General features: G+C 43.7%; 1 protein-coding gene and 1 long non-coding RNA gene across 2 annotated transcripts in view; one reads left to right on the top strand and one right to left on the bottom strand.

Annotated features, from left to right (window-relative positions):
* The first annotated feature begins 518 nt into the window (after positions 1-518).
* LOC139028116 (uncharacterized) lies at positions 519-847 on the top strand. Its single transcript, XR_011480281.1, has 3 exons — positions 519-546; positions 583-669; positions 810-847. It is a non-coding gene; the product is annotated as an uncharacterized lncRNA (long non-coding RNA).
* Positions 848-2,969: 2,122 nt separating this feature from the next.
* The window catches only part of LOC111967234 (monocarboxylate transporter 8-like), a 44,149-nt gene continuing 31,446 nt past the window's right edge, over positions 2,970-15,672 (bottom strand). The window contains exons 6-8 of the mRNA XM_023992114.3: positions 8,849-9,077; positions 5,485-5,739; positions 2,970-5,393 (exon numbers count right to left, since the gene is read on the bottom strand). Of these exons, the coding sequence (XP_023847882.1) occupies positions 5,501-5,739; positions 8,849-9,077 (468 nt within the window). The 3' untranslated portion in view covers positions 2,970-5,393; positions 5,485-5,500. The remainder of the gene's footprint in view (positions 5,394-5,484; positions 5,740-8,848; positions 9,078-15,672) is intronic.

Below are 15,672 nucleotides of genomic sequence, written 5' to 3'. Positions count from 1 at the left end.
GGTGATCCAGTCAGGGTGATGTACAGTCTACGGGTGATGTACAGTCTACAGGTGATCCAGTCAGGGTGATGTACAGTCTACAGGTGATCCAGTCAGGGTGATGTACAGTCTACGGGTGATCCAGTCAGGGTGATGTACAGTCTACGGGTGATCCAGTCTATGGGTGATGTACAGTCTACGAGTGACACAGTCAGGGTGATGTACAGTCTACAGGTGACACAGTCAGGGTGATGTTCAGTCTATGGGTGATGTACAGTCTACAGGGACATCCAGTCAGGGTGATGTACAGTCTACAGGTACCAGTCAGGTGATGTACAGTCTACGGTGGATCCAAGTTTCTATGAGTGATGTTAAACAGGGGTTTTCTTAACGGAGAGTATCCAGTCAGGTGATGTACAGTCGTACGGAGTGATCCAGTCATGGGTGATGTACAGTCTACAGGGTGATCCAGTCAGCGGTGATGTACAGTCTACGGTGTATCCAGTCAGGGTGATGTACAGTCTACGGGTATCCAGTCAGGGTGATGTACAGTCTACAGGTGATCCAGTCAGGGTGGTTATGTACAGTCTACGGGTGATCCAGTCTAGGGTGATGTACAGTCTACGGGTGATCCAGTCAGGGTGATGTACAGTCTACAGGTGATCCAGTCAGGGTGATTGACAGTCTACAGTGGTGATCCAGTCAGGGTGATGTACAGTCTACGGGTGACCAGTCAGGTGTATGTACAGTCTACGGTGATCAGTAGGGTGATGTACAGTCTAAGGCTGATCCAGTCAGGGTGCATGTACATCTACGGGTGATCCAGTCAGGGTGATGTACAGTCTACGGGTGATCCAGTCAGGGTGATGTCAGTCTACAGGTGATCCAGTCAGGGTGATGTACAGTCTATGGGTGATGTACAGTCTACGAGTGACACAGTCAGGGTGATGTTCAGTCTATGGGTGATGTACAGTCTATGGGTGACACAGTCAGGGTGATGTACAGTCTATGGGTGATGTACAGTCTATGGGTGATGTACAGTCTACGAGTGACACAGTCAGGGTGAAGTACAGTCTANACAGTCTACGAGTGACACAGTCAGGGTGAAGTACAGTCTATGGGTGATGTACAGTCTACGGGTGACACAGTCAGGGTGATGTTCAGTCTATGGGTTATACAGCAAAAGCTAAAGAAGAAACTAGGTAGGTAGGTCAGAAGTATGCAGACGTGGGATACGTCCCAAATGGCTCTCTATTCCCTATATAGTGTGTTTGTTTTTTTACCAGGATCCATAGGGCTCTGGTCAAAAGTAGTACGCTATAAAGGGATTAGGGTTCCATTTGGGACAGAGACTTGGTGTACACCAGCCCAAGAACGTAATAAAAAGAGGACTGTATTTGACCTTAACTAACAGCCCTAACACACACTGGGCTGGCTCAGACTAAAAAACGACATATTGTTTGGGAGAAAACTCCCAAAAGATCACTGGGGTTTAGAATGCTATGGCTGCTATGGGGTGAGATACAATTAAAATACCAACAATATTAGGAAACATAAAATGTAATAATGTAGTTATTTAAGCCGTGTAAATATGAAGATGTATAATGAGATTATACTCTCATAGAGTACATGTAAGCCTATGTAACCCTATACGTGACCGTTCCTTGAACTGGTACTGGGCCTCAAGATTTCGGGTGCAATCTGCACTAGTGCCCACTCAGAAACCACTGCAGAGACAACAGGACTTTGACTAGCCAAACAGTGGTTCACACAATGAAGGCTGCATGTTTCACTATCAGTCATTAACCTCTCCTGTCCAAATATGTCTCAGTGGTTAATAATCTAATATTTCAATAGCCGATCTCATCAAAACACAAACAGAACAATGACCAGTGCCAAACTAAAGAGAATGATCAAAAGTATATCTTGTAGTGTTTGATTATAGCGAGCAAACAGCACAGTGTACTCTGCATCTACAGTATAAGGATAAGGATGCTTGGTGAGCCAGCAGCATAGCCTGGTAGACCAGACTGAATGCTGCACTCACAATGGTTCAATCTGGTTTAAACCAGGCTATATCCAGCAAGCTCTCTGACCAACTATAGGAGAATGATCAAAATAAATAATCAAAAGTGACATATTGTATTGCAGCTTGCTTGATCAAACAAGGTTTCCTCTTTCCATCTATCCTAAGGATGATAATGCACGGTGAGCGAGCGGGCTCTCAGACCAGCTGTAGGAGATATAGGAGCAGCACGGCGGCGAGATCAACAGAAGAGAGAACAGACGGAGGAACTTAATGAGGTAAGAGTAGAGATAACTTGGTGACCCTTGTCCATTCAGTCTGCAGCCTTAATGGAGGCTAGGACCATAGGGATAAAAGCTATATTATATGGCAGGTACTGAACTGTCAGAGGGAATGACATTTAGAGAAGCAGGAAGGAAAATAAAGAGTTTAAAAAGTATGGCTCACAGCGATGGGGGAGACGGAAGGTACATCTCATATACACACACAGGTCTGACCAGTTTCCTCATGGATTGGAACTGTTATGTTATATTTCCGAGCATCTAGTAAAGCAACAATAATGAGTATTAATAACTGGAGTGAAGTAGATTGAAAATGGTGTTTTGGAACATGTTGGCAGTATGTGAAGCTCTGTGGCTCTGAAACTAACAGCTGGAGATAAAAACTGCAACAAGCAACCATTTCATTTCACTTGGAAGTATGATGTCATCATTTGAAGAATGCCAACATATTTAACTAGATTACTGAGGTATTGACGTGTTTGTCCTCTCTCCGTTTCCCTCTCTGTCCTACCATTAGGTCTAGGCCGTGTCCCGAATGTCACTCTATTCCCTTTATAGTGTGGTACTTTTGACCATAGGGCACTATATAGGGAAATAGGGTGCCATTCGGGACACTCATATTCAACCCTTCTGTCGTGCGTAAAATGTAATCTCATGTAGGTAAGTGGTCCGTTTAACATATATGAAACGTAACAGCAACTGCAATTTATTGAATTTCTCTACTAGAGTGAGAATCTCCATGAGGCAGTATCTGGTTATTACCGTGACGACGTATGAACCCAACAACCAGTATGTTGTCATCTGAAGATAAGAAGCAGCAAAGTCATCAACAAAGAGTCATCAGTTTGATGTGGACCTAGCCAATGAGTGCATGCATGTAATATCAAATCGTTCTCTGGTCTGTGGACCAATGCCCAAACACACACAGCAAAAACTATGACCTTTCGATTCAAAATTAAGCTCAATGCACTTCATGTAGATTTGGATTGTTTGCAAAAAACCTGGCAGACTAAAAGGTTATTTTTCTTTTCTTTCCAATTTTCACTTAGTCATATATTGACGCCAATGGATGTTAGGATTCACCCCCATGGGAATAACAAGATCCAAATGCCATTGTAAGAGACAGATGGTAAAAACATTTAGAAACTAAAAACAATAAAAACAAATCTGCAGAGTAAATAAAACATTGGCAAAACTTCTCAGAGGTGTATTTACTTTAAAGTATCCACACTTGTGTATGAAAACGATCTGATTGACTTAAAGTCTTAGAAATGTGACTGTTAAAAAAATGGATGTAAGGCTCTACAAAGTCAGAAGCCGGTAAATAATCTGTTCTGTTTGGTCTGGTACTCTCTATCCGTAGCTCCGCCATGGCACAGGTTACATATGGAAAAACTGCATAAGTACGTATGTGGTTGAGGTGACTTGGTTTTAGTGGCTTTTCCAAGAGGGAATCACCATTGAGACCTATTGAAACAGATGTGTTCTTCCTTGATCGATCAGAAACAAAATTAATTGAAACTTGCAAAATGTAACTGCAATAAGTTATCATAATAACTTAAATATTTCAAAATGTCCTATATTATGCCCTAGATCTACACTACCGGTCAAAAGTTTTCAAACACCTACTCATTCAAGGGTTTTTCTTTATTTTTACTATTTTATACATTGTAAAATAATAGTGAAGACATCAACACTATGAAATAACACATATGGAATCATGTAGTAACCAACAAAAAGTTTTAAACAAATCAAAATATACAGTTGAAGTGGGAAGTTTAAATACACATAGGTTGGAGTCATTTTTCAACCACACCACAAATTTCTTGTTAACAAACTATAGTTTTGGCAAGTCGGTTAGGACATCTACTTTGTGCATGAAACAAGTCATTTTTCCAACAATTGTTTACAGACGGATTATTTCACTTATAATTCACTGTATCACAATTCCAGTGGGCCAGAACTTTACATACACTAAATTGACTGTGCCTTTAAACAGGTTGGATAATTCCAGAAAATGATGTAATGGCTTTAGAAGCTTCTGTTAGACTAATTGACATAATTTCAGTCAATTGGAGGTGTACCTGTGGATGTATTTCAAGGCCTACCTTCAAGCTGAAATAAATCATTCTCTCTACTATTATTCTGACATTTCACAATCTTAAAATAAAGTGGTGATCCTAACTGACCTAAAACAGGGCATTTTTATTCGGATTAAATGTTAGGAATTGTGAAAAACTGAATTTAAATGTGTTTGGCTAAGGTGTATGTAAACTTCTGTATTTTATATTTGAGATTCTTCAAATAGCCACCCTTTGCCTTAATGACAGCTTTACGACATGATTCCATATGTGTTATTTCATAGTTTTGATGTCTTCACTATTATTCTACAATGTAGAAAATAATAAAAAATAAAGAAAAATGGGTAGGTGTTCTAAAACTTTTGACCGGTAGTGTATATAATAAACACCTACAGACAGAAAGAACATAACATTAAATAAAGTGTGAGATGCTTGTGGTCCAGACAGAGAAGTACAAAGTACTCTATTCAATTACTCTAATACCATTTATCTTTCTGAATAATCTGTCATTTAAAAACCTACTGAAGCATATTAAAACATTTACATACTCTGATTCCAGACGTAACAGAGTTTAAAAAATATTTGTTTTCAGGCGGCCAGCTCTATATGGTACACACTTATTGTGTGAATTCACATTTTGAAGTCTAAAACCATTTTAAATGAGCTGAAAGACACAGGGAACGAGTGCACTGTTTTGGATTGTGTGACGCCCAGGTCCTGTGATAATGCCAATCGTCTCTTCGTTCAAGGAGGATGATCAGTGACGTGTTCCTCCTTTACTTCAGAGGGCAAAAAAACCTTCTCCCCCTCTTTCCTTAGACCACAGTGATCACTATAAGGAACTCATGGCGTTCAGAGAGGAGAGGGCTTCCTATAGACAGGAGGGGTCTTCCTATAGAAACTGTGTCAGAGGTTCGAGAGGTACATCATCAGGTAGTCCGTGGTCAGGGGCCGGGGTTCAGGGGCCGCGGTTCAAGGGAGGAGGTGCAGTGACGGACAGATCTCAGGTGCTGGTGAATAGAATCCCTGAGAGAAGGAAGAAGGAAGAGAAAAATATCAAGGAATTGTGTGTGTGTGTGTGTGTGTGTGTGTGTGTGTGTGGTGTCCACTCTCATACCTTTGTGTAGTGCTACTCAGATGTGTGTCTCCACGTCAGTGTACCCAGGAATCATGTTTCCGTTAGAGCAGGCCGCCGGGGGCAGCATATGATCCGTGCTGGGGTCATCCGGCCCCCCATCCTGGTTCTCAAAGGCTCTCTGCTGCCGCCGGTGTATCAGGGGCACAAAGAACAGCACAATGCCCCCCACGATGGGAGGGCCCCCTGCCAGGTAGAAGGCCACGTTGTAATCACCACAGTAGTCATGCAGGAGTCCTGGGGGACAAGGGAGGGAGAGTTTTCAGATGTAGTGTATGGAACCACTACTCGTTACTCAAGATAGAAGCACTGAGCAAATCTCGATTGTATTTCCTTGATTCCTCGTGTCCACTCTCAACGCCTCTTTCTCAAAATGAATTGGTGGAGAAGATCTAAGGGAGAAGCTTTTGATATTTTGCTCCAATGTCCTTTGATATTCACCCACTATCTTGGTGATTCAAGTTGTTTTACCTGTTTGTCTGTTTTATTCCAGCAACTAGCTCAGAACTAATAATTAGCGGTCTTAAAATGTCTAAGAAGATAAGAAATAGTTTATTAGTCTGGAGGGCTGTCAGATGGTACAGCATCAGCAGTCAGGCGCCAGCTAGGGGCATGTCTTTGCTTTATTATTTTTACAGGGTAACCATAGAAACCATGCGTACCACTAAATTGGGGTACATTTTGTTAAAACGTTCCTCAGCAAAGTGTGTCTAGTGTATGTCCAGGGTGATGGGCAAAATATTCAGTCAGGAGCTAGCTAGCTAAGTGGCCCTGCCATAAACAAGAACTGAAAATGACAGATAATTCCTCCAACATCTGGCACTAAGAAAAGAAAGAAATAAAGAGAAAGAGAGAGAGAGATTCAGCCAGGCCTCACAGGACGCAATGTCAATACAGAACACTGAGGCTCTGAGAAGGAGGACGAGCCGGGAGACAGACCTGGGTTTAAATATTATTCAGAATCTTTCAATTACTTTAGCCATGCTTGATTGAGCTTGCCTGGCGTGATGTAATCAATTATTCAGTCTACTAAAGTGTAGTCTGCAAACCCCACACATCTGGCACTCAAGGCAGACTCAAGCAAAGCTCAAAGTATAAAAAAATATATCTAATACTATTTGAACCCAGGTCTGCCGGGAGGCGAGCAGACAGGCTTATGTCCAGTCTGGGTGCTCCTGCTGCAGACTGACGGGGCATGATTCTTCCTCCTTCTCACTGGGATCTCTGGAGTGTTTTCAGCCAGAGGAAATATTCTGAATATTGCAGATAGACATATAATGACTCCCTATTCAACATGACTGATACTTGTTCTATGTAATACATTTCTATCAGAATCATTGCATCACTCTGAACAGAACCCTGGTGGTCTGAACAGAAATGTGGCGAGTGGCAGTGGAGCCTGAAGAGTGGCAGTGGAGTAGCAGAGCCCCATAAATGCAGCCATAATGTCTACAAACCATCGCTAAACTATCCACTATCCGAGACTACTACTCCCTCTGAAACAAATTACCAGCCCTGGATCTCAGCCACTTTACTCAGGGTGCATCCCAAATTTCACCCTATATAGTGCACTACATTTGACCAGAGCTCTATGGGCCCTGGTGAAAAGTAGTGCACTATAAAGGCGATAAGGTGCCATTCGGGATGCATTCTCACTCTATTTACTCTATAGACCAGCTACATTCAGAGCCAAGACCAATGACGTACATAAACGCAGTGAATATACGCATGTATATGGAGGAGACATGTCAGCTCAACGGCATGATAAACACAAAATACATTATTCTAATCCTACCCCATTTATAATTCCATATGGAATGTGGCTATCCTCAAAGGACTTACAGGGCCTTTGGAAAGTATTCAGACCCTTTGACATTTTGCTAGGTTACAGCCTTATTCTAAAATTGACAAAAATGTTTTTTTCCCTAATCAATCTACACACAATAACCCATAATGACAAAGAAAAAACAGGATTTTATCAAAAATATAAAAACTGAAATATCATATTTACATATGTGTTCAGACCTTTTACTCAGTACTTTGTTGAAGCACCTTTGGCAACTATTACAGCATCAAGACTTCTTGGGTATGACGCTACAAGCTTGACACACCTGTGTTTGGAGAATTTCTCCCATTCTTCTCTGCAGATCCTCTCAAGCTCTGTCAGATTGGATTGGGAGCGTCGCTGCACAGCTATTTTCAGGTCTCTCCAGAGATGTTCGATCAAGTTCAAGTCCGGGCTCTGGCAGGGCCACTCAAGGACATTTAGAGACTTTTCCCGAAGCCACTCCTGTGCTGTCTTGGCTGTGTGCTTAGGGTCGTTGTCCTGTTGGAAGGTGAACCTTCGCCCCAGTCTGAGGTCCTGAGCGCTCTGGAGCAGGTGTTTAATCAAAGATATCTCTGTACTTTGCTCCGTTCATCTTTGCCTCTATCCTGACTAGTCTCCCAGTCAGTCCCTCCTGCTGAAAAACATCCCCACAGCATGATGCTGCCACCACCATGCTTCACCGTTGGGATGGTGCCAGGTTTCCTCTAGAAGCGACGCTTGGCATTCAGGCCAAAGAGTTCAATCTTGGTTTCATCAGACCAGAGAATCTTGTTTCTCATGGTCTGAGAGTCTTTAGGTGCCTTTTGGCAAACTCCAAGCGGGCTGTCATATGCCTTTTACAGAGGAGTGGCTTCAGTCTGGCCACTCTACCATAAAGGCCTGATTAGTGGAGTGCTGCAGAAATGGTTGTCGTTCTGAAAGGTTCTCACATCTCCATAGAGGAACTCTTGAGCTCTGTCAGAGTGACCATCGTGTTCTTGGTCACCTCCATTACCAAGGCCCTTCTGCCCAGATTTCTCAGTTTGGCCGGGCGGCCAGCTCTAGGAAGTCTTGGTGGTTCCAAACTTCTTCCATTTAAGAATGATGGGGGCCACTGTGTTCTTGGGGACCTTCAATGCCGCAGACATTTTTTGGTACCTTAAAAAAACTGTTTTTGCTTTGTCATTGTAGGGTATTGTGTGTAGATTACTGAGGATGTTTTTTTATTTAATCTATTTTAGAATAAGGCTGTAACGTAACAAAATGTGGAAACGGTCAAGGGGTCTGAAAACTTTCCAAAGGCACTATATAATGGTACTACTATGCTAGCTCGGGACTTGACTTTTCTCGATGGGAAGGAATAGGTTCCTGTAGAGAAACTAACCATATTTTTCATCACGTTGGCTTCCACTCCTAAGTTTTGAGGTGATACTCAGCAGCAATTGCCTGTCACATAGAAGTAAACCATCTCTTTATCACCTGCCATTCAAAATCTTTGGAGGTCAGTGTTTTGTAACCCAAGGAACCGATAGTACTCACCAGCGATGGGGGGTCCTGCGGTCATGGGCAGGGCCATGAGGCCCAGTAAGTATCCTATAGCCTGGGAGGCCTGCATGGGGCCCACCAGCTCAAAGGCTATAGGAGCCATGATGGTGATAAAGCAGCCGTCACACAGCCCCAGGAACACACACACCACAATCAGCCCCTCGAACACAGTGCACTGGGGGATCATCATGGACATCAGCCCCAGCACCATGAACGACACCGACTGGGGGAGAGAAGAGCAGGGACAATAAACACACAATAATTAATGCCATTTAGCAGACACTTTTCTCCAAAGTCACTTGAAGTACAGTGGTGTGGGCGTACATTTTACTTTGGGTGGCGTTGTGTAACATGTCGGAGAGAGGAGTCTTAGGTTAATGTTGTCCAATACCTCTCCAGACTAATACCTTCTCCCTTATACACTCTTTCACTTCATACAGAAACAACAAAGCAACTGACCAACATGGCAAACAACTTGGGTCAAATCCATGTCAAATACTTTCAACCACTTCAATTAGTTACATTTTATCAAGCGCAGCGAGTTCTTTACTTACACTACCGTTCAAAAGATTGGGGTCACTTAGAAATGTCCTTGTTTTTTAAAGAAATGCTTATTTTTTGTCCATTAAAATAATATCAAAATGATCAGAAATACAGTGTAGACATTGTTAATGTTGTAAATGACTATTGTAGCTGGAAACGGCAGATTTTTTATGGAATATCTACAGTTGAAGTGGGAAGTTTAAATACACTTAGATTGCAGTCATTAAAACTCGTTTTCAACCACTCCACAAATTTCTTGTTATCAAACTATTGTTTTGGCAAGTCGGTTAGGACACCTACTTTGTGCATGACACAAGTAATTTTTCCAACAATTGTTAACAGATAGATTATTTCACTTATAATTCACTGTATCACAATTCCAGTGGGTCAGAAGTTTAAATACACTAAAGTTGACTGTGCCTTTAAACAGCTTGGAAAATTTCTGAAAATTATGTCATAGCTTTAGAAGCTTCTGATAGGCTAATTGACATCATTTGAGTCAATAGGAGGTGTACATGTGGATGTATTTCAAGGCCTACCTTCAAACTCAGTGCCTATTTGCTTGACATCATGAGAAAATCTAAATAAATCAACCAAGACATCCGGGATGCTGGCCTTCTAGGCAGAGTTGCAAAGAAAAAGCCATATCTCAGACTTGCCAATAAAAAGAAAAGATTAAGATGGGCAAAAGAACACGGAAGGCCAGCATCCCGGAGTCGCCTCTTAACTGTTGACATTGAGACGGGTGTTTTGCAGGTAGTATTTAATGAAGCTGCCAGTTGAGGACTTGTGAGGCGTCTGTTTCTCAAACTAGACACTAATGTACTTGCCCTCTTGGTCAGTTGTGCACCGGGGCCTCCCACTCCTCTTTCTATTCTGGTTAGAGCCAGTTTGCGCTGCTCTGTGAAGGGAGTAGTACACAGCAATTTCTCGCATTCAATGGCCGCCTTTCTCAGAGCAAGAATAGACTGACGAGTTTCAGAAGAAAGTTCTTTGTTTCTGGCCATTTGGAGTCTGTAATCGAACCCACAAATGCTGATGCTCTAGATACTCAACTAGTCCAAAGAAGGCCAGTTGTATTGCTTCTTTAAATCAGGACAACAGTTTTCAGCTGTGCTAACATAATTGCAAAAGGGGTTTCTCATGATCAATTAGCCTTTTAAAATTATAAACTTGGATATCTAACCAACGTGCCATTGGAACACAGGAGTGATGGTTGCTGATAATGGACCTCTGTACACCTATGTAGATATTCCATTAAAAATCTGCCTTTTCCAGCTACAATAGTCATTTACAACATTAACAAATGTCTACAGTCGTGGCCAAAAGTTTTGAGAATGACACAAATACTAATTTTCACAAAGTTTTGCTGCTTCAGTGTCTTTAGATATTTTTGTCAGATGTTACTATGGAACACTGAAGGATTATTACAAGCATTTCATAAGTGTCAAAGGCTTTTATTGACAATTACATGAAGTTGATGCAAAGAGTCAATATTTGCAGTGTTGACCCTTCTTTTTCAAGACCTCTCCAATCCGCCATGGCATGCTGTCAATTAACTTCTGGGCCACATCCTGACTTAAGGCAGCCCATTCTTGCATAATCAATGCTTGGAGTTTGTCAAAATTTGTTGGTTTTTGTTTGTCCACCCACCTCTTGAGGATTGACCACACGTTCTCAATGGGATTAAGGTCTGGGGAGTTTCCTGGCCATGGACCCAAAATATCTATGTTTTGTTCCCCGAGCCACTTGGTTATCACTTTTGCCTTATGGCAAGGTGCTCTATCATGCTGGAAAAGGCATTGTTCGTCACCAAACTGTTCCTGGATGGTTGGGAGAAGTTGCTCTCAAAGGATGTGTTGGTACCATTCTTTATTCATGTTTGTGTTCTTAGGCAAAATTGTGAGTGAGCCCACTCCCTTGGCTGAGAAGCAACCCCACACATGAATGGTCTCAGGATGCTTTACTGTTGGCATGACACAGGACTGATGGTAGCGCTCACCTTGTCTTCTCCGGACAAGCTTTTTTCCGGATGCCCCAAACAATCGGAAAGAGGATTCATCAGAGAAAATGACTTTACCCCATTCCTCAGCAGTCCAATCCCTTTACCTTTTGCAGAATATCAGTCTGTCCCTGATGTTTTTCCTGGAGAGAAGTGGCGTCTTTGCTGCCCTTCTTGACACCAGGCCATCCTCCAAAAGTCTTCGCCTCACTGTGCGTGCAGATTTACTCACACCTGCCTGCTGCCACTTCTGAGCAAGCTCTGTACTGGTGGTGCCCGATCCCGCAGCTGAATATACTTTAGGAGACGTCTTGGCGCTTGCTGGACTTTCTTGGGCGCCCTGAAGCCTTCTTCACAACAATTGAACCGCTCTCCTTGAAGTTCTTGATGATCCGATAAATGGTTGATTTAGGTGCAATTTTACTGCCAGCAATATCCTTGCCTGTGAAGCCCTTTTTGTGCAAAGCAATGATGACGGCACATGTTTCCTTCCAGGTAACCATGGTTGACATAGGAAGAACAATGATTCCAAGCACCACCCTCCTTTTGAAGCTTCCAGTCTGTTATTCGAACTCAATCAGCATGACAGAGTGATCTCCAGCCTTGTCCTCATTAACACTGACATGATGTCAGCTGGTCCTTTTGTGGCAGGGATGAAATCCAATGGAAATGTTTTTTGGTGATTCAGTTCATTTGCATGGCAAAGAGGGACTTTGGAATTAATTGCAATTCATCTGATCACTCTTCATAACATTCTGGAGTATATGCAAATTGCCATCATACAAACTGAGGCAGCAGACTTTGTGTAAATTAATATTTGTGTCATTCTCAAAACTTTTAGCCACAACTGTACACCGTATTTCTGATCAATTTGATATTATTTTAAAGTACAACAAATGGGGTTTTCTTTAAAAAACAAGGACATTTCTAAGTGACCCCAAACTTTTGAACGGTATTGTATGTATTTGAAATAATCATGGATTTTAAGTATTTAGTAGCCGTCACCATCCAGGGGAAAAAACAAGGGGATGTGGCTGACGTGCTTACCCATATTTAAAACAAGGGGATGTGGCTGACGTGCTTACCCATATTTAAAACAAGGGGATGTGGCTGACTGTGTAACCATTATTTAAAACCAGGGGATGTGGCTGACGTGCTTACCCATATTTTTAAAACAAGGGGATGTGGCTGACGTGCTTACCCATATTGAAAACAAGGGGATGTGGCTGACGTGCTTACCCATATTTAAAACATCTGAATTGGTTCCAATTAAGCTGACAATTGGATGCCGAAGAGGGTCACCTCACCTGCATCCAGATCTTCTTGGCTCCGGGAATGAGGTCTCCTACTTTCCCGAAGAGGAGGCGTCCCACGCCAGATGAGGCTCCTATACACACCAACAAGATCCACTCCTTCTGGGGCTCCTTGAACTGCTCCTTCACGAAGTTCATCTGGTGGAAAAGAACAAGAGGATACTTTAAAATGTCCATTGCTTAGTGCCTCCCGAGTGGCGCCACTGTCTAAGGCTGTGCCACTAGAGATTCTGGGTTCGAGTCCAGGCTCTGCAGCCGGCCGCGACCGGGAGGCCCATGGGGCGGCGCACAATTGGCCCAGCCCGTCCGGGTTAGGGAGGTTTGGCCGGCAGGGATGTCTCAATGCGCACTAGCGACTCCTGTGGCGGGCCTGGCGCAGTGCACACTGACACGGTCGGTGTTACGGTGTTTCCTCCGACACATTGGTGCAGCTGGCTTCCCGGTTGGATGGGCATTGTGTCAAGAAGCAGTGCGGCTTGGTTGGGTTGTGTTTCGGAGGACGCATGGCTCTCGACCTTCGCCTCTCCCGACTCCCGAGGGGTTGGACGCAGCCAAACCAGGCCCCCTGGATACACACATCCCCTGAGGGGTTGGAAGCAGCCAAACCAGGCCCCCTGGATACACACACACCCTGAGGGGTTGGACGCAGCCAAACCAGGCCCCTGGATACATACACACCCTGAGGGTTGGACGCAGCCAAACCAGGCCCCCTGGATACACACACACCCTGAGGGGTTGGAACCAGCCAACCAGGCCCCCTGGATACACACATCCCTGAGGGGTTGGAACCAGCCAAACCAGGCCCCCTGGATACATACACACCCTGAGGGGTTGGACGCAGCCAAGCCAAGCCCCCTGGATACATACACACCCTGAGGGTTGGAACCAGCCAAACCAGGCCCCCTGGATACATACACACCCTGAGGCGTTGGAAGCAGCCAAAGCAAATACAGAATTACACATCAAATGCGGTAGTAATTTCTTGGATATGTCGTCATGGATTCTTTCATGTGTGTTATTCCCATGTTGAAATCATCAATGGGATTCTTAGTGAAGGGATTTCAACGGAGAAACAGGGATATTTTCTTCTTATAACATTCCAATTTCCATAACCATTCCTTGGAATAACAAATGTTTTCATCAACGTCCCACTGTCAGAAGAACTGTCAATAGCGAAGCAGGAAGGGGCGGAGCTATAGGTGAGTGATTTCCTTTCTCTCCTCTCCGCCCAACACCTGAATCTGATCCAAAACCCTCTGAAGTCCATTCCTGATCAGAAGCTTCTCCCCTGAGGAAACATGTGAAGTGTTCCTATGCTTTGATTCTGCACTACATGCAACCAGCATAACATCAAGGGCCATAGGATACCCATGTTTAGGGCTGACCTAAAGCAAAGATCACAACAAAAGCCGGTGGCTTTGTTTACATCTGGGCCTGGCTCTGGGGCCTGAAGAAACAGAAACAGGCAGTGGGGAGGCTGCCTAAAACATTGACTTGTGTAGCAGAACTTCACATCTACCCCTTCTTTCCTCCCGCTCGCTCTCTGTCCCTCCCTCCCACTCTCCTTCTTCTCCTTCCTCATCCCTCTGGGATGTTTTACGTAACATACTGCTGTGACAAGGTGTCTCCTTGATATTCCTCACATCACCATGCAGCAATGTCACTAGCTGCTTATTTTAGATAAGTGGGTCTTGTCTGACAACCTAACCCAACACACAATGTAAACTCTAACCCAACACACAATGTAACCTAACAACACAACCTAACCCAACACAATGTAACCTAACCCAACACACAACGTAACCTAACCCAACACAATGTAACCTAACCCAACACACAATGTAACCTAACCCAACACACAATGTAACCTACCCCAACACACAATGTAACCTAACCCAACACACAATGTAAACCTAACAACACAACCTAACCCAACACAATGTAACCGTAACCCAACACACAAACGTAACCTAACCCAACACAATGTAACCTAACCCAACACACAATGTAACCTAACCCAACCACACAATGTAACCTAACCCAACACACAATGTAACCTAACCAACACACAATGTAAACCTAACCCACACACAATGTAACCTAACACAAACACACAAATGTAACCTAACAACACAACCTAACCCAACAACAATGTACCTAACCCAGCACACAACGTAACCTAACCCAACACAATGTAACCTAACCCAACACACAATGTAACCTAACCCAACACACAACGTAACCCAACACAAACACAACACACAACGTAACCCAACACAATATTACACAAGATTTCCTCTAAAGTCGGCTTGGTGAACTCTTGGGCAGAAAGTCTAGTTTTCCTACATACGATAAGATGCCAATCAAGCTGCCACTAAAAGCAGTCAGGGTGACATTATTTCCCCCTCGCAAAAAACAACTGGGCTGTAAACCAACACACAGCAACATTCTAAATGGAAATTGTTAAAGAAAAGTGACATCATAAAATGTGCTGCAGATTACTTTAATCCTATCATTATAATTTCACTCACAGCGTAGGTGTCTCTGCCAGCAGAAAACGGTACCCTAAATACAGCACAATATCAAGAACATGGCCAAATCTTGAAAATTGTATTGAGGTCCCCGAGCCCTTACCAAGTGGATGTAAGGCACAAAGTAACCCAGCACAGCCGTAGACACCCCGAACGCCCACACCCGTAGGTGACGATGTGGAACACCTTCACGTTTAAGGCCTTCCGGACCGGGTCTGGGCACTGCTCCAGCGGCTTCCCGCGGGCAGGGCTGCTCTGGCTGGGTTGTGGCGACCCGCGGCCCCCTGGTTCTGGTGGTCCCATTGAGCTCTCTGGGGCAGCAGGGGTCTGAAGGTCAGGGCCAGCAGGGCCTGGACCTGTTGTGTTTTAAAAGAACGAAAAGAAACAGTTGTTCAAAGTCGAATCTGACGTTTACTTCAACGAGTCACA

This window comes from Salvelinus sp. IW2-2015, linkage group LG8 (genome assembly GCF_002910315.2).
Source record: "Salvelinus sp. IW2-2015 linkage group LG8, ASM291031v2, whole genome shotgun sequence".
Lineage (NCBI taxonomy): Eukaryota > Metazoa > Chordata > Actinopteri > Salmoniformes > Salmonidae > Salvelinus > Salvelinus sp. IW2-2015.
This window is presented reverse-complemented; position numbering and strand designations above follow the sequence as displayed.